This window comes from Malaclemys terrapin, chromosome 4, assembly GCF_027887155.1.
Source record: "Malaclemys terrapin pileata isolate rMalTer1 chromosome 4, rMalTer1.hap1, whole genome shotgun sequence".
Lineage (NCBI taxonomy): Eukaryota > Metazoa > Chordata > Testudines > Emydidae > Malaclemys > Malaclemys terrapin.
Genome location: NC_071508.1, coordinates 112,783,006 through 112,804,802, shown reverse-complemented (window position 1 = coordinate 112,804,802; position 21,797 = coordinate 112,783,006). Strand labels below are relative to the sequence as shown.

Genomic DNA, 21,797 nt, shown 5'->3' with positions numbered 1-21,797 from the left:
TCTTGCAGTGAGTATCCTGGAGCACTCACTGCTGTGAGAGGCCGGAGTGCAAATGCAAGCTCTGGGTTTAAAAACGGGCTGGGTTATGTTTATGCATCGTAACAGCAACCCTGTGTAGGCTCTCCCAGAGCCAATGTCCTTCACATCACACCTCTCTGTCTTTCCTGCTGCGTAGGGGAGTGTAATCCAGTGTAAACAGGTGCCATTTACTGCAGGCAACGACTGGGCGAAGTCATTTTATTCAAGGCACGGTCATAGCAATAAATAACAAGAAAGGTACAGAACTCTGGCACATTCCTATAGTGTGACAGCCAAGGGAAAGTCAGACAAGGAACCAGAGCTCCTCAAGGACACCATACCACTCACAGGCACTTTGCTTCCATACCAGAGAAACAGCAAAAGAGCGAGAGGCGTTGAGGTTAGTTGATCAGGTGCTGATAGCATCAAACTGGCTCCAACAGAAGCAGCATAAGGAACAATCCACCTTCCCCCAGAACTGGGCCAGAACAACCAGTGGATGGAGACAGCACAGGGTGAGTTTAGACAGGGGCTCAGTTGGATGGGGGTGGTGGTGATGGCCAGGGAGTAGCTGGCTGGGGTGAGGTGGGTGGAGCTGTGCAGACACCACTGTATACATGGGGATGTATGAGGTGGGGAATGGAGGGGTGTATATGCAAAGGGACAGATGAGTGTTTGGCTGAATGGCTGCTAGGGGTGGGGGTTATCATGGGCTATGAGATACCAACAGTGCTCCAGGCACTGAGTCCAGGAGGGGTTTGTGATGTGGCCATGTGCACACAGACAATGGGAGGGTCATCCATTGCATCAGCATCTCTGCTTTTGGAGCTCATTCCCCCCCACTCCCCCCTTCCAAATTTGCCATCCCAAGTCCCATTCTTGGGAGCTGCTGTCCCTGGCCTCAGTGCTACTATGACTTTTCACTGCCACTGTCCCATGCCACCCATCAGCACGCTCCCTCTGGCACCCGTGGGCATGACTGAGGGCTAATGTGACACAGGAGTGGTGCGTGGGAGGCTGAAGCCCGGCCCTAAGGAGCTGAGCCCCCCCCCACTCCCGCTTCAACCACCCACCACCCTCAGGGGTGCAGACAGGCTGCCTGGCTTACTATACTCACCTTGTGCTCACTGGAGAACATTTTTTAGATGCTGAGCAGTAAATGCTCCCACTCCTGCCTGTGTCCTGTCCCCTGGGGACAGAGCTGTGCCCCTTTCACCGCCTTCCCCCCCCACCCCCCTGGCCTTTCTAACCACACTAAGGGGACCAGGCCCGCTCCCTTTTGCTTGGATCCTCATTTGTGCACCAGCATCATCCCCACAGCCAGACCAGCTCTGGGAATGGGGAGTGGTAACTACCCTGCCCATGGGCCCAGAGCCCAGTTTCTGCAAGAGGGTTGTGGCATCATGGCTGCTTTGACAGCAGCAGGGGAGCCAATATATTTTTTAATTCCCTCACCCTTTGTTTTTAAGTCACGGTTTTATTTGTTGGCTGTGGTGACAGACAGGACTCTGTAATGTGTTCAGAGGGCAACTTGCATGCCTGCCTCCCTCCCGCCCGCAACTTGGAGCAAGTTGTTGGCAGGGCTGAATTCAGCCTGTAGCCGCACAGCTCAGTGAATGGTCAGCTATGTAGCTACCAGGCTTGATGCTCATATACTCCTGGGGGAATTCTGTGCCAGTGGGTGTGTGCAGAATTCATGTCCCCAGGCAATTTTTTTTTTTTTTGCTTCCCTGCAGAAAAATGACTTTTTGACGGGGAAGCAAAGGGAAACCATAAGTCATTGCATGCCCGTACACCACAGCAGTGCCGCCGGGTCAGCTGCTAGTCCCAGGCTGGGTCAGACCCACCCCCAGAAACCTACCCTGGCTGCAGGATGCTCTGTGCCCCCCACCCCCCCGACTTCCAACTCCCATCACGCCTCAGCCACTGGGGGAGGGGGCGGGTCACTGTACTTGGTGCTGCTCCCCAGTCTGCCTAACCCCTGTGCATCTGCCCCTCCTTGCAAGCCTTACCCGCCCAAACAAGCCGCCCACACCTGAACTCTCAGCCTGCCGAGCCTCACCCCCTGCATCTGGAGCCTCCTTGCACCCTGTTGCAACACCCCTCCATCCACCCCTGCAGCCAGACCACCACACACACACACACACACACACACACTCAATCCCCCACCCTGACAAGCCCCCGCCCCTTGTACCTAGCCCACGCTGATGAGCTCACAGCACCTGGCCCTTCCCCTGCAGCATCCCATTGCCCCTGCACTTGGAACCCCTCCGCCCCAAAACAAGCCCCTGTGCATCGAGATTCCACCCCACCCCATGCATCCGGATCCCTCGCTGAGCCACCTGCACTCATACTGCCCCCATACAGAACCCTCTCAATCCACACGTGGATCCCCCCCCCCACACTAGGCACCTGCTGGGCTGAGTGTGCCTGCCCACACCTTGTGTGCCAGGGGTTGGGGAAGAGGGCCCCCTGTTTCTGGGGCAGGCCCGGCCCTTGAGGGTCTGGAGCAGCCTCACCACTGCATCCATGTCATAGGGATAGGGTTTGGGAAGGGGGGGGGGCGGTGTTGCAGGGTGAGTGCCTGTCCGCCCCACTGCCATGCTGGCGCTGCCACATTTATTATTGACAGATAAAATTTGCAGAATTTTGCAAAATTTTATTGTGCGCAAAATGTTTATTTTTTTGGTGCAGAATTCCCTCAAGAGTAAGCACTAGCTGACCCCTCCCTGAGGCGCAAACTGCAGCTGAACCAAGCCCCTGGCTGAACATCCTGCAACTTCAAATAGGCTTATGACTCTCTGCACAGGTGGATCTTGAAGGTGACAACAACCTGCCAAGTGGCATGGGGTCCTACAGCGAACACCCCTCCCCTTGCTTGCAGCCTGCCATGCCAACAAGTATCCAAACATTTTGAGCATGCTCTGTGTTTCTCAGCCTTGGGCAGGTGGCTCCTCCATGCATGGCAGAAGGCATGATGCCTGTCTCACTGGGGGAACAGCATGAGCTTGGGGTGGAGGTGAGGGGGCATAAGAAGTCACTGACCCTGGATTATAAGCTGCTGCAATTGGACAGAACCATGCTTTGGATGCTGGCATTAGCACTGGTGCAGTGTTGCTGGGTACTTGTTAAACAGTTGCAGCAGCCCATGCCCGAGGTGGCTGCATTTCTGAGACAGGTGGTGAGACTGGGCAGTATAAAAGTCCTCTACCAGTGTCACTAGTCTGGCACTGACTTGCCTTCCCCTAGCTCTTTGCCCAGTGCAGGTCATTCAGCAGCAGCTGCTGGGGGGAAAAGGAGGGGGTGACCATCCAGCAGCGAAGTGACAGCAAGCTTTCATTAGCCATCTTGGGAATTTCCAGCGTGAGGCTGCTCTGTGTTCTCAAATCCAGGTGATGGGGGCAGAGGTTTTTCCAGCCCAGAGATTTCCCAGAAGGGTTCCCCAAAGGAGCTTGTTCAATCACATGCATAAGCCCCTGCACGTATAGAGCCCCCGCCCCCACTCCCAGCTGCCTCCTTAATTAAGCCCTTGGAGCCTACATGCATCTCTGGGGGTCATGCCCAAAGAGCCGGCAGTCTGGAACATGCTGCTGTACAAAGAGTTAATGCTTCAGGGCACACAACTCTCCTTTTGCTGCTTGTTTTTCCATCCTGGCCTCAGCACGCTCCCCCTGGCGCCCACCCTCTTTCTTTCTCCCTTACCCTGTGCTATGGGGAGCCTGGTGACAGGCCCCACCTCTGACACTGAACCAAGGCAAGGAGCCCCAAAGACAGCATTCAGCAGTCACACACACACACACAGCCACAAGCAGACATGGGGGGGAAGGAACAGACGACACCCAGGCCTGGCGCCGGGGCCCAGCTGAAGGGCAACTCCCCTGCCCTGCTCCTTGGGGCAGCGAGTGAGCGCACCACAAAGCTACGGATTTGGCATCTGCACTTGAGTCTGGTTGGCGCCTGTGGCAACCAAAGAGCTGCAGGCCTTTGCTTCTGCATTGGACACATTCATTGGTGCTCTCTGGCCATTTTCCCTTGGCAGCAGGAGAACAATCCCGTGCCAACCCCCCAATCTTCCAAAATACGTTGATAAAAAAGGTTCACAGCTACGTCTGCCCTGGCGCAATGGGGCCACCCCCTCTCCTGCACCCCTCCTTCCCAAAGGGATGCTGAACCAGAGGGAAGGGTAGGGAAAGCAAAGAGGGGTGCCTGAGGTCTGTGGCTGACTCTGACTCCAGGAGAAGGGAAAGCCAGGAGATGGCAGGCAGGCTACTGAGCATGAGATGCACTAGCAATCGGCTTCAGCTGCTCAGAGCTGGAGCACAGGATGGAAGCAGGAGGCCTCCTGGGGTCTCTCCCTCTGTTCCATTCTGTCTCCACCACTGCACCCTAGACCCCAGTATTATCTGTGTGCATGAGCAGGAGGCCACCACCCCAGCACTGGGGCTTGGGCTCTCGCAGGCCAGAAAAGCCGCTGCTCTTCAGCAGTGTTGCATCTGGTCCTGTTAGCGGCACTGGACCCTCGCCAGAGCCTGAGAGCAGGTGGCAGGGTCGACATGGCAGCTCAGGAAGCTTGGGGCCTACAAGATAGAGTTCCCCCCCGTTCTCAATACTTGATGTCGGTGTTTCTGTCCAGCTGGTGTTGCCGCTGTGGGCGGCCGCTCAGTGGTAATGGACCTGGTCCTCCAGCACGGGCCCGGTTCTGAATTCACCCTCCACAGTCTCCAGCTCCGTCTCAAAGCTTTGCAGGCCGCCCTCCTCGCTGTTCTCCACCGGCTCCAGCCGGTTGCCCATTGTGCCGTAGGACTGGTGAGCTGGGGAGGCAGCCGGCGTCAGGCTCAGCTCCGGCTCCTGCAGCACCGTGGCCACGAACATCTGGGGCACAAAGCAGACAATGGGCTAGAGGCGAGGATCAGAAAGAAACCCCGGTCCCACTCAGAATCCAGGCTGGACGAAAGGCGGGATTTGATTGGCCAATGAGGCTGGGGCGTGTGAGTGTATTACCCTCCATTCACAAGAGCTGCGCACCAGGAGATGAGTGGCCATGCTGGGGTAGAGGCACGTCTGGGTCGCTGTGGGAGTCTCAGTGCAGTGCTCCTGGTCTCAGGCATTAGTGGTTCATTGCATCAGAGTGTTTTGACGCTGCATGAAGCTGACTCCCGAAACGAGGCGTCTGGTGAGTGAGGCCAGGGAGGGGGTGGGCGGCGGGTGGGGGAGTGGATATACTCACATTTGAGTTAGGGGTTGAGGAGATGCTGCTTCTTTCCGTATCATTGAAGGCCCCTTCTGACTGCTCGGACATCTGCAGGCAGATGGCGGGAGAATTCAAAGCAGTGAGGGAAGGAGGGAGGGATCAGCTCCCCAAAGTGGTGGGGCAAACCCCAGGAACACACCCTCCTACAGCCCTTTGAGCCCATGGGGTTGGAGAGGGAGGGATCATGTCTGCAGCCACTGAGAGCTAGGATTAACTGAGCTGACCACGCCCATCAGCGATAGCTGCCCAGAGATAGACCCACAGCTCGTTTTACAGCTCACAGAGATGGACTGGACACCAGCAGCTGGGGGATGCTGCAGCTGCCCCTCGGCTCTGAGCTCTCACAGCCTGGATTACAGGGGCTGCTTGCCAGGAGACTGGGGTTTGCTGGGAAGGGCAGTGAGCTCTAACTTGCACTTAGTGGCAGAATGGAGCTCAAAGCGCTGGCACCTCTTACAACGCAGCATCTCCTAGTGCTGCCCCTGGTGTGAGCACTGACAGGGGAGGAGGGTGGGGCCCAGAGCCTATGATCTGGAGACAAGAAGGGCCACTTTCAGCTGGGCCACTGCAACTGCAGCACAGACACACCCAAAGCTGGTGATGGTGAATGGGCAGAGGGGAGATGCTCCAGACGCAACTAAATCCTCAGGCACCTCGGTGCATATTGGCCCCTGAGAGGCAAGACACAGGACAAAGAGACGATGAGTCAGGTCCTGGGACCAAAGCAGCTGCTTCCCTCTCTCACCTGGTAGCTGGAGGGCTTCCTTGGCTGCAGCTTCTTCAGACACAGGCCAAAGAAAGAGAAGAGGACACAGGATAGAAGAACCACGAAGGTAAAGAGGGTGATGGGACGGATGGGACCTAGAGCAGAGAAAAACAGCCAGCCAGCATGGGAGTCTGCATCAGAGTCCACCAGCTTCACTTCCTACCAGCCACAAGAGCTTCTGAGTACCAGCCAAAATCTCCCCCCATCTGGCTGAATACCCCCCACAAGTACCAGCCATGATCTCCCCCCATCTGGCTGAGCCCTCCCCCCACACGGTGAGTACAGTCGAGCTCTCACCAACATTACCCTTACCCCATTTCTTTTCTCCCTGTCTGCCCCATTCCCCCTCCTCCTGTTCCTGATGAGAAGGTGATGGTCACTAGCTGGATGCTTGTCCCCTGGAGAAGTGAGCTCTGATGCAGATAAGGTCTAGGCCGGAGGAGTCCCTGCCCTGAGTCCACCCTACCTAGACGCAGGACAGAGAAGAAGAGCAGCCAAAACATGCAGAGGATGGGTGCCACCACCACCTGGCTGACGGCCGCTGAGTGGATGCGCTGGTTCAGCTTGGTGGGGATGTACACGTAGTAAATGTTGTAGCGATCGACCATGTGCTTCAGCAGCATGTAGAGCAAACCTGGGCCAGGAGGATGAAAGAGGGTCAGGACAGATGCCACTGTTGGACAAAGGGAGGTGAGGCGAGAGCACCACGGCTCGGAGAGGGGATGAGGGGCTGGGTCAAGGAAAACAGTCCCTGGAATTGATGCCAGTGGTGATTGGGGATTTGGCAGCTGATCCCTGCTCACTTCTCTGTACCAGGGCTGGTTCTCCAGTCACTGCAAGACAGTGTGTGTGTGGTGGGGGGGGAGGGGGCGGGGGATGTTTCAGCAGGAGGCCAGTAAGACCAGACAGAGCTGCCTTCTAATGATCATCTCACCTCCCAAGGGAGAAAACAGACTCTCCTGGGAACATGGGTGTGGGCGAGGCTGCTTCCAGCCCCGGGGCCAGGCCCAGAGGAGATGGTGAGAGAAGCTGAGGGCCGGGCTGGAAGCTCACAGGACTGGCACAGCCACTCACCAAAGGGGACGATGATGGGGCAGGTGATGCTGTAGGTCATGACGACAGCAAAGATGCAGCAGGTCCAGGCGTACTCCAGCCCGAACTGGAACTCATAGGCTTGGCTCTGAGGCACAACCAACAGCACAGTTACCCTGCTGCCTCCAGCCTAGTGCTATCGTGGGTGTTACAGCACTAGCTGGAGGCCTCAGGTGAGATCGGGGCCCCTCGCACTAGGCACTATACATACGCATAGTGAAGACAGTTCCTCTCCCAGGGAGCTCGTACCCTACATGGACAGATGGAAGGCAGAGAAAGGACGTATTGCCCCCACACCACAGATGGGGAACTGAGGCACCGAGCGATGACAGGCCTTGTCCCAGTTCACCTAGGGAGTCTGTGGCAGAGCCAGGAACTGACCCCAAATCTCTCAGCCCATTGCCTTACCCCCGGCCCCATGCTCCCCAGCACCTCTTCCAGGGCCTGGCAGCAACTCCCAGTCCTTTATGCTTCCCTTCTTCCTTTATAAGCCACCCTGACAACATGGCGCAGCCATCGCCTGCTGACCATGGAAGGGGTTCTCCTTCAGAGCCGGGCGCTGCTGCTCTTCACACAGTCAGTGGGGTCACTACTGAGCGACACGATGTACTCCCTTGCCCTGCTGCCTTCCCAGACCTACACTGATTGCTTCCTCTGCACAGCTTACCCCTGGCAGCCACAGAGGGACTGGAACTAAAGCCAAGCCTCCTGCAGCAGCCTCCAGCCACGAGCCTGTCCCCAGAGGCACTGGGACCAGACCTAGGGTTGCCAACTTTCAAATCGCACAAAACCGAACACCTTAGCCCCGCCTCCTTCCCCAAGGCTCTGCTCCCCCGCTCACTACATTCCCCCTCCCTTGGTGGCTCACTCTCTCCCCCCTCACTCACTTTCGCTGGGTTGGGGCAGGGGATTGGAGCTCTGTCTGGGGGTGCAGGCTCTGGGGTGGGGCCAGAAATGAGGGATACAGAGTGTGGGAGGGGGCTCCGGACTGGGGCATGGTGTCGGGGTGTGGGAGGGGGTGAGGGTTCTAGCTGGGGGGGTGAGCTCTGGGGTGGAGCCATGGATGAGGGATTTGGGGTGCAGGAGGGGGCTCCAGGCTGGGGGATGGGGCAGAGGGGTTCAGGGTGCAAGGGGTTGAGGGCTCTGTCTGGGGGTGCAGGCTCTGGGGTGGGGCTGGGGATGAGGGGCTTGGGGTGCAGGAGGCGGCTCCGGGTTTGGAGAGGCTCAGGGCTGGGGCAGGGGGTTGGGGCATGGGCTTACCTCTGGCAGCAGCTCAGCAGAGTGACTAAGGCAGGCTTCCTGTCTGTCCTGGCACTGCGCTGCGCCCTGGAAGCGGCCAGCAGGTCCAGCTCCTAGCCGGAGGTGTGGCAGGCGGCTCTGCGCGCTGCTCTTGCCCACAGGCGCCGCCCCCACAGCTCCCATTGGCCGCAGTTCCCAGCCAATGGGAGTATGGAGCCGGTGCTTGGGGCAGGGACAGTGCGCAGAGCCCTGTGGCCCTCCCCGCCTAGGAGACGGACCTATTGACTCCTTCCGGGGCGCAGCGTGGAGCCAGGACAGGTAGGGACTAGCCTGTCTTAGTGCTGCAGCACCGCCACACGGACTTTTAACGGCCTGGTCGACGGTGCTGACTGGAGCCACCAGGGTCCCTTTACGACCGGGTGTCGAAAACCGGACACCTGGTCACCCTAATCAGAGTCCCACCTCCTGGAGCAGCCCTAGACCACGGCCCTGTCCCCAGAGGCACTGCGACCAGAGCCCCACCTCCTGAGTACAAGAAGTTGAGTTTCTGGCCAGGACAGTGGAGACAGGATCTGCGGGTCTGAGTTCCCAGGCGGGATGTGGCAGATGGGCAATGTGTGGGTGTGGGGGTGCAGGGAGCGGAGCCACATACCCGCTTGATGTGGAGCCGCTCTGGCTCAGACTTGGCGAAGCAGAGGCGGGTTGCATAGACGATGAGGCTGGGGATGCGCAGCAGCTCCATGGCTGTCCCAATCAGGCTGGACGTGATGACGTAGTTGACAAAAAAAGCGCCGTTATCAGGGAGGAAAACGCACCTGCCCCCAGAAACAACAAGGAGGGAAGAGAATGAGACGTGCCCCAAGCAGATGGCCAGAGAAGAGCTGTGCCAGGCTGGAGGCTGCAGGACTCATGCCCGAATCCCTCCAAGCTGCTGCCCAGCAGCACAGGGGGTGACAGCTGCAGGATTGCTGGGTCCATGAGCTTGCAGCCCCTTCTGCTCAGGGGATCACTCAGAAATGGGGACCAAAACTAGGGACAGAGGAATTGCATTTTGCACTGTCGGTGTTTTTTGGTTGTAGTGTTTGTCCCAAAACAAACACTACAACCAAAAAACACCGACAGTGCAAAATGCAATTCCTCTGTCCCTATACACACCCAGCTGTGCATGCAGCTCCCCCTAATCTACACGTGTACACACATCCCCACACAAACACGGCTCCACACACGTTCAGGGCCTGCCAGTACTTACTGGAACTTGATATTTGCCTCATCCAAGAAGTGAATGTCAAAGAGCCAGTGGAAGAAAAGATCTAAACTGGATGAGAGAAAGGAGAACAGAAGCTGGTTAGACATGTGTTATACAGACAAGAGAGAATATTATGGGCAAATAGGCAAGAGTCTTTCGCTCTCTTGCATGCACTTGCAGAGAGCAGGAAAAAGTCTTGCAGCACACCTTTCCCGCACCCATCTCTGGACTTCCCTTTGGCACAGGGCCTGACCTCGGTGTGGAATGTGCCCAGCCTGTTTTGTTTTGACATTGTGTGAATAACAACAATAATGATAATAATCAAGGCTGGTCTGGGAAGGAACAGCTGGTCCACATGGTGCAAATGCTGGAAAACACTGTTCTGTCAAAGGTGGCAATTACTGAAGGATCTCGTTACAAGACCTGGAACGCTCCACAGAAAGGGTTAAACCTACGATGGAGCCGTGTCAAAATCTTACTGGAGTAGCTGCTGCTCCCGCAGAGTGCTCTTGGCTTGATGCTTTGGTCCTTTTGCACATCTCCAGCTGCGCAAAGGGCCACTAGCTGCTTGGCAATTGCCCCAGCACAGCCAGAATCCCTAGGTGGCATAAAGCTGTTGGCATCAGGGATATGACTGAAGGGTCGCTATGCTCTGACCAGTCCCAGCCGATAGAACAACCCCTTGGTGCCACAGGCAGCTGATGGCAAGTTAGGTCAGGCCCACGGCTTCTCTAAGTTGTGCTGGGAACCAAACTGGATCCCAGCCTGCTTCAGAATAAGGACATCCCAAAGGTGATTAAAACCACCTTTGCCCCCATCCCAGGATCCTGAATTGATCACAGCTTTGCTAGACCTGAGAACAAGGCTCCATACACACCTGGCTAAGGAGTTCCTTTGCAGATCAGCTGAACAAGAGGGGGGTTAATACCCAGGGTCACTTGATCTAGCTCATACTCAGGAAGGAGGGGCTGTGCAGCTGGGGGTCCTTGGGCTGAGGGGTCATCAGGGGAGAGTTTGGGGACAGGACGGTGGCAGACAATGAATGTGCTGAGCGGGAGGAGCGAGTGCTTTCTGGCTAATGGGCCGGACAGTTGGGCCTCAGCAGGAGTCTGTGCAAGTGCGATAGCCTGTGAGTAGCTGTGCTGCTCTAGCCATTGATACACACGATCAATACATCAGACCAGGAGATTCCCCAGAGGGAGGTGGTCAGTTCTCTCTCAAAGACAAACTGGGCTACTCCACAGCCCCTAAAGCTCTCGACTGGCGTTGGCCAAGGAGCAACACCACAGAGAATGATAAATAACCAGCTATTGATCTGTACGATATTTTTCCTCTTTAAAGAGTTACTGCTCCAGGGGATGCTGTGCTGTGGCAGTCTTTCGGAGGAGATGTAACACGGATGCCCTCTGGAATACACATGGTTATTAAAGACATGATGGCACATTGCCCAAAAGTCAGGGAGTTAATCTTGGCATCCTGGTCAGTTGGGCCATGGGCAATTCCATGCTTCTTCCCTAATTTCCTATTACGTTTCAAATGGATACAATACACTTCACGTTCTGCGTGTGTAGGTGTGTAGAATTGCTGAGTGCTAAGAGCTGCTGTGTTCCACTGCAGAGGTGGCTGCATTTCAGTGGTGGGTGAAGTGATCCCTGAACACACAGTCTCTGCAAAATGCTTTGGGGTTGATCCCTCAGGATGAAGAGCTCCAGGGACATGTATATAATTCCCAGTCTGCAGGTGAATGAGGAGGGCTGTGCACATGGGTTGTACCTGGTCAGCCCCAGTGAGGGCAGGATGATCACCATGAACACCAGAAAGAAGTAACACTTGTGCATCGTGACTTGATTTTCATTCGACCTACAGAAAAAGGAAAAGATCTTTTTACATTTTGGAGACAGAAGAGGAGCTGGAGGGAGAGATGCTTGGGGCTTGGGTCCAGTTCTGCACCAGGGAATCAGACTGTCCTCAAGGGGACACTGCTCTGTTGGAGCAGAGCGCTAACTGGGGAAAATGGGGATTCTCTCCCTAAACTATGCAGAGGCCACAATGGGGGAACAGGGTGTGGTGAAGCCATCTGGGGAGTCCCCCACCCTCCAAATCCCACTGTCTCTCTCCAATTCTCACCACTTCCCACGACAGTATTTGCAGCTGGAAATCTCACCGTATCTCACAAGCTGCAATGGCCAGCTTTACCACTCCCTCACGAGTCATGGTTGGCTGACCAGCTCAGGACATTCAGCGCTGGAGACTGGAGGCACACATTTTGTGCCCAGGGAGAGAAGTGTGGCACTTGCAGAGGATGCCAATGGAAGGAGCATGGCTGGGGGACACTGGGTGGCTTGGGCCACCTGCAGGGGGTGCTGCTGAGTGGGACATTGTGAGGGGAGCAGAGAGGGAACGCAGCTGGACAACCACAGCTGGATTGCTGGTTGAGGCCATGGGGAGACATTAATGCAGCCCGAGAGCAGGTTTAAAGCGAGAGGCATAGATAAAGGGAGAAGAGAGGGGACTACAGGAGGTTCATCAGGTGGGGCAGCTTTGACACCCCTCCAGTATCAGGTCAGTTTTTAAAAGGTGGGCGCCTGTACCTCCATCCCCACAGGCATGGAACGACTGCACTGGGAGCCATTCAGCCTGACTTGTCCTGGAAATTCAGTGCCTGTTTGGAACGTAGCCGAGAGCACTGGAGTGGACTGAAGCATTTGTGTGTGCAGCTGCCAGGTGACTGCTGACCAACGGAGATTCATAGATTCATAGATTCATAGATTCTAGGACTGGAAGGGACCTCGAGAGGTCATCGAGTCCAGTCCCCTGCCCGCATGGCAGGACCAAATACTGCCTAGACCATCCCTAATAGACATTTATCTAACCTACTCTTAAATATCTCCAGAGACGGAGATTCCACAACCTCCCTAGGCAATTTGTTCCAGTGTTTAACCACCCTGACAGTTAGGAACTTTTTCCTAATGTCCAATCTAGACCTCCCTTGCTGCAGTTTAAACCCATTGTTTCTGGTTCTATCCTTAGAGGCTAAGGTGAACAAGTTCTCTCCCTCCTCCTTATGACACCCTTTTATATACCTGAAAACTGCTATCATGTCCCCTCTCAGTCTTCTCTTTTCCAAACTAAACAAACCCAATTCTTTCAGCCTTCCTTCATAGGTCATGTTCTCAAGACCTTTAATCATTCTTGTTGCTCTTCTTTGGACCCTTTCCAGTTTCTCCACATCTTTTTTAAAATGCGGCGCCCAGAACTGGACACAATACTCCAGCTGAGGCCTAACCAGAGCAGAGTAGAGCGGAAGGCAGAAGGCAGGAACAAACAGCAGAGCACCTAGCACAGTAACCTGGCTAGTGCATACATGGGCAGATGCAGCGATCTCTCAGGGCACGGAACTGTCTCCTCAGGGAGGGACTGGCAGCCTGTTCAGTCCAGACTGGACAACACCCTGCGGAACAGACTGTAGGGACCAATCCCACCTTGACCCCTGCAGATGGACTAAATGGTACCTACTGGGGTTTTCATTCAAATCCAGATCCCGAGTGACTCCGAGGGGGCAGGCAGGCCCCAGGGTGAAAGGTCAGAGTGTAAAGGCCGTGAGTTACCTGGTCCAGTGTGACTCAAAGAAGGCGGAATAGTAGACGACGAAGGGCAGGAACACAGAGAAGGCCCAGAGCAGCAGCGTGGGGAAGAACTGGGTGAGGATGGGATTCTGGGCAGGGGAGAGACCGGAAACAAGCTCAGGACCCTGCCTGGCTGGTGGCACGGCCTCTGGGAGGCTCGCTCCACCGCTGGAGGGGCGGCGAGGCTGAGGACAGAAGGCTTTACTGGGACAGAGCAAGCACCCAGGCCCCCAGCTACTCACAGGTTACTGCGGAGGAAGGGGCTGGATTAATGGCAGCTCTGGAGCATACCAGCACTTGGTGCAGTCTGTAATGGTCCCACCCCACCTCCTTTGCTTTGGCACACTCACAAAGCTGCCCTGCCACATGGGCTCCCTATGTGTGAAGTTGTGTGTGCCCCTCCCAGGGTATGGGGTCACTGCCTGCGGTGGAGGGACACACACAACCTCACCGAGAGACAGGACCCGAGGATGCCTCCATCAGGGACACATGGCTGCCCACCATGTGGGCTCTCCCTTTCTCCCTGCAAAGAAGACACCCATCCCACTCATGGAGAGTGCAGAGAAGAGGCATGCCCTGCTCTCCTCGGGGGACACAGAGACAGCCCACACCCTCCCCTCCTCAGGCAAGCTCGGAGATGGGTACCCCCTAGGTGGGTCCCTGAGTCCAGCAGGCAGAGCCCCGCAGGAATTGGCTACCTTGAGGCTCTCCACCGGCCGCGTCACGTTGAACATGTCTATGGTGTTGACGATGATGGCAGGTGTGGTGAGGAAGAAGAGGAGGATGAAGAGGCAGAAATTGAGGAGGACAAATCGCACCCACCATGACGTGCCACGGACAGATAAATTCTCCCTACAAGAGAACAGAGTATGCAGCAGGTGGAGCACAGGGAAAGGCACAGCAGTGTGGGTGGCTGAGGTATCCCTCCTGGTACCCGGCTGGGAAGGAGCTCTCCCCACTTCAGCAGCCTGACCCACTGGCTCCCATGCTCGCTTTGCCCCATACCTTCCCCCCCACATAGACCCCATCCTTTCTGATTATTCTAGGGCTTCTGCTTTTGGGTTTCCTGCTATTAGTCCCCATCCCACCCCATCTCAACACAACTGTCCCCTGCACTGTCCCACCTGGAACTGGGGTCATCGCCAGGGACCAGGAGAACCAGCACAATGGAATCTCTGTGCCCCCTGCAATGGGCTCTGGATTCACCAATGCCAGAGAAAGCCCGGAAGACTTCATTTTCCCCTCCCTTGCCTGGCCTAGCTGAGACTTGCAACCTCGCTGCATTGGTGTCACTGCTCAAGGCCTGCAGAGGCAGATTCTCAGCCCTTAGCACTCCCAAAGGTCTGGGAGAATTAAAGCCTTGGATCCACCTCATGCCCTGGTGCCCCCTCCATCCAGCTGTGTGGGGATTTACCAGATGATGTCACTGGGGGCGGGGGCATAGCGGACGCCCCAGCTGTGGGACTTTACCACCGTGGTGACGGAGGATTGCTGTGGGTGCCTGCGGCAGTGGATGCGGCTGTAATCCTTCAAAATCCTACAGGAGAGAGGAGGAAGAGAAGACCTTGGCTCATGGGACAGATTCCTACTCCCATATATGAGAAGAGCCGGGGAGGCGGGTGGGAGGGAGAAGGGGTTCAGGATCTCTGCCACCCTGAACATTCTTCCCACAATCACAGGCTGTGGCCCTCTGCCATACTCAGATCATACTCTGCTGATATGATGGACAGAGTCCAACTGAGACTAAACCACCATTTGGGTTTAGCTTACTGAAAACCAGAGTCCACACGGAACCAGGGAAATACTCGGAGCGCCCCTTGATAGCCTCAAAGCACCAGGGCCATTGACAATCCCACCCAAGAGCTGGGATGGGTACCCCTGTTGGCTCTGAAGCAGGAACGGACTAACCATTCCTGATCCCAAACCCAGCAGGGGAAAGTGCTAGAGAAGCCAAAGCTGCTTGTTATTTTTATATTTACACCCCAGAGCTGTGTGAATTTCAGGTTGATTTCCCATGGGGAGGGGGTAATGTGTAAGCTGCCCAGAGGGCCGTTCTAGCTAGCAGGGCCTCGGCCCGGCTCTCGCTGAGGCCAGCACTCACACTGCTGTCATCCTCTCATCCTGGAAAGTGACGAAGGCTATGTCAAGACGCTTGAGCGAGATGCGGTTGCGCTCAGCATTGAACTCATCGGTCAGTTTCTCCTCCAGCTCCCCGTAGTACTGCTCAGCATCCACCTGCAGGGGAGAGGAAAGATCCCTTTAAAGGAGCTCTCCTCCCAGAGAGACGGGGACCGACATCCCAGCAGACCACTGGGGATGAAATCTGGGGGCTGTCACATCAACACCTGGACTGGCTGTTGGGGGGCAGTCATGGAGCAAGCTACCAGTGGGAATGAGAGGAGCTGGGTGCCTACGAGACATCAGCCTGTGAATGACGCAAGGGGCACACAGGGAGAGCTGGCCCTTACACTGTGTAACTGTCAGGTGAAAGTGCACCTATGGATTTTAAACCTGACTCTATCCGGTTGTATCCCTCTCCCAACACCCTTCAGGTGTTCCCTGTCTTCTTAGGCCCCCATCCTGAATGGAGCTGCTCTGTGTGGGCGGGGTCTGTGCTGGTGCACACAGGGGTCTGCCAGTGAGGAGCAACTTGCAGGATCGGGGCCTTTGAGTGTGAGAGCCTATGTTTTTCTGTGGGCACATACAGCACCTAGCACAACAGGACCCCGATACTAATCGTGGCCTTTGTGTACTGGAGGAAGAGATATTAAGAAGTAGTGTTCAACAGCTGACAAATGCTAACCCAGGATGCACAGTTGCAGTGAGTCAGCTGTGGTGGGGAGGTGCCCAGGGGTGGGTGTGAAAGTGAGAGTGACTGTACGTCATTCCAGTCTCTCCAGGCAGACACGCTGCTTGCAAAAGAACAACACTAAGATCCGTGTCAAGGAGACAGCTGTCTGGGTTGGAACAACAGCTGCAAGTGACGGTTTGTGCCTCTAGCGGGCAGTAGCAGGTGAGTGTTTCCTACATACACAATTCAGGTTCCGGTGAGCCAGCGTGGGTGCCTGATTCGGGGCTGTTTGTTGATCTGTGGAAACCTCCCTCTGGCCCTGAGGGTTCCCCTGGCCCACCTCAGCCAGTGTGAGATGCTGGAGCTCATTCTCCTGAGCCTCCATCCCCCAGTATGTATGGTGGGAAGGAGACTGGAGAGCAGCACCATTTAGTGGCTGTCACAGAAGCAGAGCAGTGGGGGAGGGGAAGCTGTAACAGAATCTCCGATCAGGTGCCTGGAGGTTGCTGGGGGCGAGTGTTATCCAGCCCCACCCCGCACCCCTCTGATCTCTTACCTGTTCAAAGTTGCAGCTGCGGCAGCAGAAGATGCGGGCGCAGGGATGAGTTTTGATCATGATTTTCCCCTCTTTCTGTGCCTTGGTAGTGAAGTAAAGTCGTCCCTTCATCGCCTTGCGCCTGCCAGGAATGGGATCAGAGAAGACACTTCATGAGGCCTCCCAGAAAAGAGAGCTCCCCTAATTTGTTGGAAAGGAGCCTTTTTTCCATATACACCCAGATGCTCCCTGTGTCTTCCATAACATGCCCCCTACAGCACACCAGGCCAGGAATACCCCAGACGTACCAATGTGGACAGGGACAGAGGGGGAAGCCTGATATGCCCATCCTGCTGGGCACGCTCCTCCTGGCATGGGAGGCTGGTGCCATGCTTACACTAGGAGGGGACAGTGCTCACTAGCACTACAGAGACCTCAGGTACCCCAGGCACAGCCTGCCTGACAGGCAAGGCCACCAGGAACCTCAAATAAAGAAGCGACAAATGCTAAGGGAGGCCAAGGTATGAGATTTTCCCCTGCCATCACTTGGGACTCCTGAGGCCATGTGGACAATGTGGGTATGCTCCCCCGGCTTACAGGACTGTTCTTTTACAGGGTAAAGTAGATCCAGGCAGGATGACACCTCCGGAGAGCCTGCAGAGGCAGTGTGCATGCAGATTCTTGAGCCCATCAGAGGGTGATGTGCCGGCACCATGGGATAGCTCCATGAGACTCCTAAGGAGTTCAAGGCCCCAGGGCCCCAGCGCAGACTCACCTCTCTCCATCCAGCTTCATCAGCTTGCGAACATCAAAGCAGAACTGGACATTGGTGACAGTACAGCTGGGATAGGCCTCGCTGCGGGGCACATACACAGACAGATATATGAGACCCTCCTCCCCAGGAGACTGAAAAGATGCGCTTCTCCCAGCCCCACTGGCTCCTCATCCCCACCTCCACAAGGAGGAGAGAGCTGGGATTGCTGAGGGGCAATCCCAGCAATCCCAGCTATCCTCCTGAAGACTCACCTCCTGGCCCCAGGCACTTACCACCCCAGGAGGTGAGTCTTCCTGGGCAATGTTGGATGGAGAAGAGGGAGGATGGCTGCATTTTCTGTACCTGCCTTTGCCATGGCAGCCAGCAGGGGGCAGAACCACCTTCTTCATTACCCGAGACCTTTGGCTGCCAGCATCATCACCTGCTTTCCACACTGATGTTCCTCTAATGTTTTCACCCCTCACCCAGACCAAAGGCATCCCGACCTATCTCCCTCCAGTGAGTTAGCAAGAATCAACAGAACTAGGGGCAGGGAAGCTCATAGAGATGGGCACAGATCAAGCAGCTACCTGCGGTTCTACTCACTGAAAATGCTTGATGACAAGGGAGGAGTCTGTGATCTCCTTGGGAATCCGGGTGACCATCAGTGTCCGTGCGACCTGGGAGAGGAGAAGAGGAGCTGAGACAGAGGCATCGGGGAGCAGAACCATGCTTTGTCTTGCATTCACAACACCCCCGGCTCTGCAGAACCTCACATTCTCCCTGGAAGGAAGGTCAGTATCATTTCTTCCATTGCACAGATGGAGAAAACTGATGCACAGAGACTTGTACAAGATCATCCTGTGAATTGGTGGCAATGCTGGGATTCGGGAGTCCTGATTCCCAGTCCCCAGTCAGTTCACTACAATCCCTCCAAGAGGTGGGAACAGAACCAAGAGTCCTGACTTCTAGTTCCAGGCTCTAATTACTCAAGCACACACCCTCCCAGTGCTGGGAATAGCCTCTGACCCCTAGGCCCCTGCTGTAACCACTAGACACTACCACCTCTTACACTGCTTGGACATGCGTTGAGCTCAGTCCCTCGATAGCAACACAAACAAGTTTCAACTTGATGGGGGCAGAAATGGTGCATAAGCTGAGGGGTTCTTTCATTTTAAGGAGAATGGGAGAAATTTGGCAGAAACCAACCTTCTCTTTCCCAATTAACCCAACTCCAGGCCATTTGTAAAGATCTAGTGTATTCTAACTGTGGTTCCGTCAAAAGCACAGATGGCAAAGGACAAGCAAAATTGTGCAGGGTCTCCCCTTGGGTTGGGAGGGGCAGAAGAGGACTAGGGGCAGCTTACCTTCTCATCCTCCTTGTATTCGAGCTGGACAGAGTGATGAGCCATACAGAGGATGGTGATAATGAAATAGATGAGAGCGAAGATACTGTGCAACCATAGGAGACGGTCTCTGTGCAAGAAAAAGGAACAGATCTGCAACTTAACAAAGCAGAACCCCTATTGGAGATCAGTCAAACCCACTGCAGTCCCATCCTCCCCTCCACCTGGAGAGCAAGCTCTCGGCCCATCACGGTGCAAACCAAAAGCACATAGCATCCTGGCTCATAGCTACTGCAGTCCCAGCCTCTTCCAGCACAAGGTGCTGTAAGGAATGGGTGCAGGAGGGCGAGCTGCTGGGAGTTCAGTTATTGCAGGCCTAGTTTCTTCCAATAGGGAACACCAGAGGGAATGCTGCAGGAGCACTAGCTGAGCTGCTGGAGGAATGAGGCAGGAGAACTTGTAAACTCAAGCTGCTCCTGACCGAACCCATCCCAGCAGGAGGTGCTGTACTGAATGGTGTACGAGTGCTGGCTGGGGAGGTGCTAGCTCCAAGCTACGGCAGTTCCAGCAGGAGGTGCTATAGTGCACGGCGTAGGAGTGCTGGCTCCCATCTCTTCTTGTACAGCTGCCCACGTCTGGCCATCAGGCGCTCACACGTCTTTGCAGATCTTTATGAACCATGTAAAAGTAAACCCTGTCCCTGGTCCCAGGGGCCAGTCCCCACATTGCTGATGGCCTAACCCTGTGCCCCTGGCAGCCATCCCCACAAGCGGCAGAGAGTGCAGCTGCAAGGTGTGGGGGGAACGTACTGTGTTGGGACGTTGGTGATGGTCGTCCGGCCAAAGTGAGCTGGACTGCTTCCTGGAAGAGAAGAGGGGAAGCATGGAGGTTATGGGAGCGCCGCGCATCTCAAGAGGTTCAGGCCCAAACTACAAACAGCTCCCCTATGACAAGATGCCTGGGTCCCCTCCTGGCTCCTTCCTCTCTGCTGCTTCCCTGGGGTTTCTCCTGGCCTCCTCCTGCAAGCCCCAAAGCTTCTCTGGTCTCTCCCATTTCCTATACCCCACAGCTGGCCACCAACCCACACCCCTTGAGGCCAATCTCCCAGGCATGACGCCTTGCACTGGACCAATCTTCCAGGCACCACACCTTATTCAGAATTCCATCTTCCCGGCTAACTGACAGCATCATTATTCCCCCATCCCGCTTGGTGCATGATGCCCACCCATGTGCTGTGGGGATCTGTGCTCTGCCACTGGGATCACCCAGTGGGCTTGGAGAATTACCTACCCAAGAGGTCCCCAGAGAAGTTGACAGGCAGAATGACGGCCACAGAGAGCACACAGACGATCATGACCAGCACCAGGATGTGGCGCTGGAAAGAGAGGTAGGTGGTGGCGTCGATTCCACACTTGCTCTGGAGCTCCTCATCCCTTACCGACACAGAGGCGGATGGTGTGTTAGTGCAGGTGATGTGAGATCACCCCTCCCTGCTCAAGGGGCACCCCCCACCACTCTCCAGTGGAAAGCACCAGCCCCAAATACTGTAGGGCTCAAATTCAGGCCATCCCTCCTGAGAGCACATATGGGATTCAGGAGGGGAGTGCTCCGAGTCTCTCCCTGGAGGATGGCATTTTGGCACCTGTGGAATGGGACATCTGGGACATCTAGAGGGTTGCAGACTGGTCCCCAAGGGAAGGGCTGGGAGGGAGCCCCATCATTTGGGACATTTAACCTGGGCTTGGACAAAGCCCTGGAACATACACTGAAAGGAACAATCCTGTACTAGCCCCTGGAGGCACCTAACCGGATGTCCCCATCTCTAACTCCCACACAATAGGTTGTCCCTGACATTCCATGGACTGGATCCCTGGATGGACACAAGAAGGAATGGTGATCTCCCAGCATTTGGAGAGTCCAGCCAGTGAACCACCAACAAATCTGGACGCTTTCCTGAACTAGCCAACTCTGCTAAATGGGAGGTGGAAATCCCCTGGGTCTGGTCTCTCTCAGGAGAATTCCAGCCCTTTCTGATCCCCACTGGAAATGAGAACAGACTTTTCGGGCAGTCCTTCTCTCTTCTGGACCTGATCAGAACCAAGGGCACCACAAAAACGAGGGTGGGAGGGGAGAAGTCTGTCAAACTTTTTCTGAACTTCAGATATGTTGTGGGCCTCCTGAATGCCCCTCAAGATGGGAGGGGAGCACTCACCAGAACCAGGGCAGAGTGGAGATGGGACAGCACACAAGGGACAGCAGGGTGTAATGAACAAAAAGCCCATATTCCCCTCCCCCTCCAGGGGAGGTGCTTTCTGATCAAGGGATGCAAAGCAGATACAGCAGCACTGGGATATTCACTGGTGATGGGTGGTACCCAGGTGGTGTCTTGGATAGACGGAAAGGCAGAGAGAGGCCAGGTAGCTGCCATCCAATGCAGACAGGAAAGGACATGTACTTACTTCATTTGGTAGATGGAAATGAGCCAGGAGCAGAATCCCTGGAAGGGAAGATAAACAGGATCAGCTGGTTGACAGCAAACCAAGGTACCAGAAATGGAGTGTGGCCTCAGAGTGCTTAACATTGTGGGGAACTGGGGACCAAGGTACCAGTGTCGTGACTGTGGCCAAGTGGGGCATTTGGGGGCTGGCCACATGGCCACTATTGCTAAACTAACAGAGCTGCTGCTCTGCACTCAGTGACCAGCTCTGACAGCACAACTAGTGTCAACGAGGACAGAACACGGAGGTGATCACCTCTGTTTTTCTGAAAATGCCACGGGACCTTTAGCGTCCAGATAGCAGCCAGCAGACGGACTGGAGAAGACGTTTGAGGAGCGCAGAGAGGAGCCAACAAATAAATGTACCAGGCCACATTCCTTCTGGGGGAAATCCATGGGCATGAATGAACCTGGATAGCACTGCCTAGAATAAAGATGACTCTGGGGGGACATGATCACAGCCTACAGAAGCCGTCAGGGTGACAGTACAAGTGAATGAAGGGAATTATTAACGCTCTCAGGAGATGGCAAGACAAGGAGGGATGGCCCTGAAGTGATGGAAGGAAAAGTCTAAACTGGAGATTAGGGAATTTGTCTTCACAGCAAGAGCAGCCAGGGCAGAGGCTAGGAGGGGGA

The 21,797-nt window shown here is 55.4% G+C and overlaps 1 protein-coding gene across 5 annotated transcripts in view; it reads right to left on the bottom strand.

Annotated features, from left to right (window-relative positions):
- Window positions 1-220: 220 nt before the first annotated feature.
- TMEM63C (transmembrane protein 63C) overlaps window positions 221-21,797 on the bottom strand; it is a 69,443-nt gene continuing 47,866 nt past the window's right edge. For all 5 annotated transcript variants that reach the window (XM_054027172.1, XM_054027170.1, XM_054027169.1 and 2 more), the window contains 19 exons: window positions 21,124-21,161; window positions 19,955-20,097; window positions 19,474-19,525; window positions 18,686-18,794; window positions 17,925-17,998; window positions 17,340-17,420; window positions 16,586-16,706; window positions 15,340-15,473; window positions 14,653-14,775; window positions 13,937-14,090; window positions 13,221-13,327; window positions 11,386-11,472; window positions 9,616-9,681; window positions 9,019-9,181; window positions 7,110-7,215; window positions 6,502-6,669; window positions 6,015-6,130; window positions 5,246-5,317; window positions 221-4,890 (listed from right to left, as the gene is read on the bottom strand). In XM_054027172.1, the coding sequence (XP_053883147.1) occupies window positions 4,678-4,890; window positions 5,246-5,317; window positions 6,015-6,130; window positions 6,502-6,669; window positions 7,110-7,215; window positions 9,019-9,181; window positions 9,616-9,681; window positions 11,386-11,472; window positions 13,221-13,327; window positions 13,937-14,090; window positions 14,653-14,775; window positions 15,340-15,473; window positions 16,586-16,706; window positions 17,340-17,420; window positions 17,925-17,998; window positions 18,686-18,794; window positions 19,474-19,525; window positions 19,955-20,097; window positions 21,124-21,161 (2,127 nt within the window). In that variant the 3' untranslated portion in view covers window positions 221-4,677. The remainder of the gene's footprint in view (window positions 4,891-5,245; window positions 5,318-6,014; window positions 6,131-6,501; window positions 6,670-7,109; window positions 7,216-9,018; window positions 9,182-9,615; window positions 9,682-11,385; window positions 11,473-13,220; window positions 13,328-13,936; window positions 14,091-14,652; window positions 14,776-15,339; window positions 15,474-16,585; window positions 16,707-17,339; window positions 17,421-17,924; window positions 17,999-18,685; window positions 18,795-19,473; window positions 19,526-19,954; window positions 20,098-21,123; window positions 21,162-21,797) is intronic.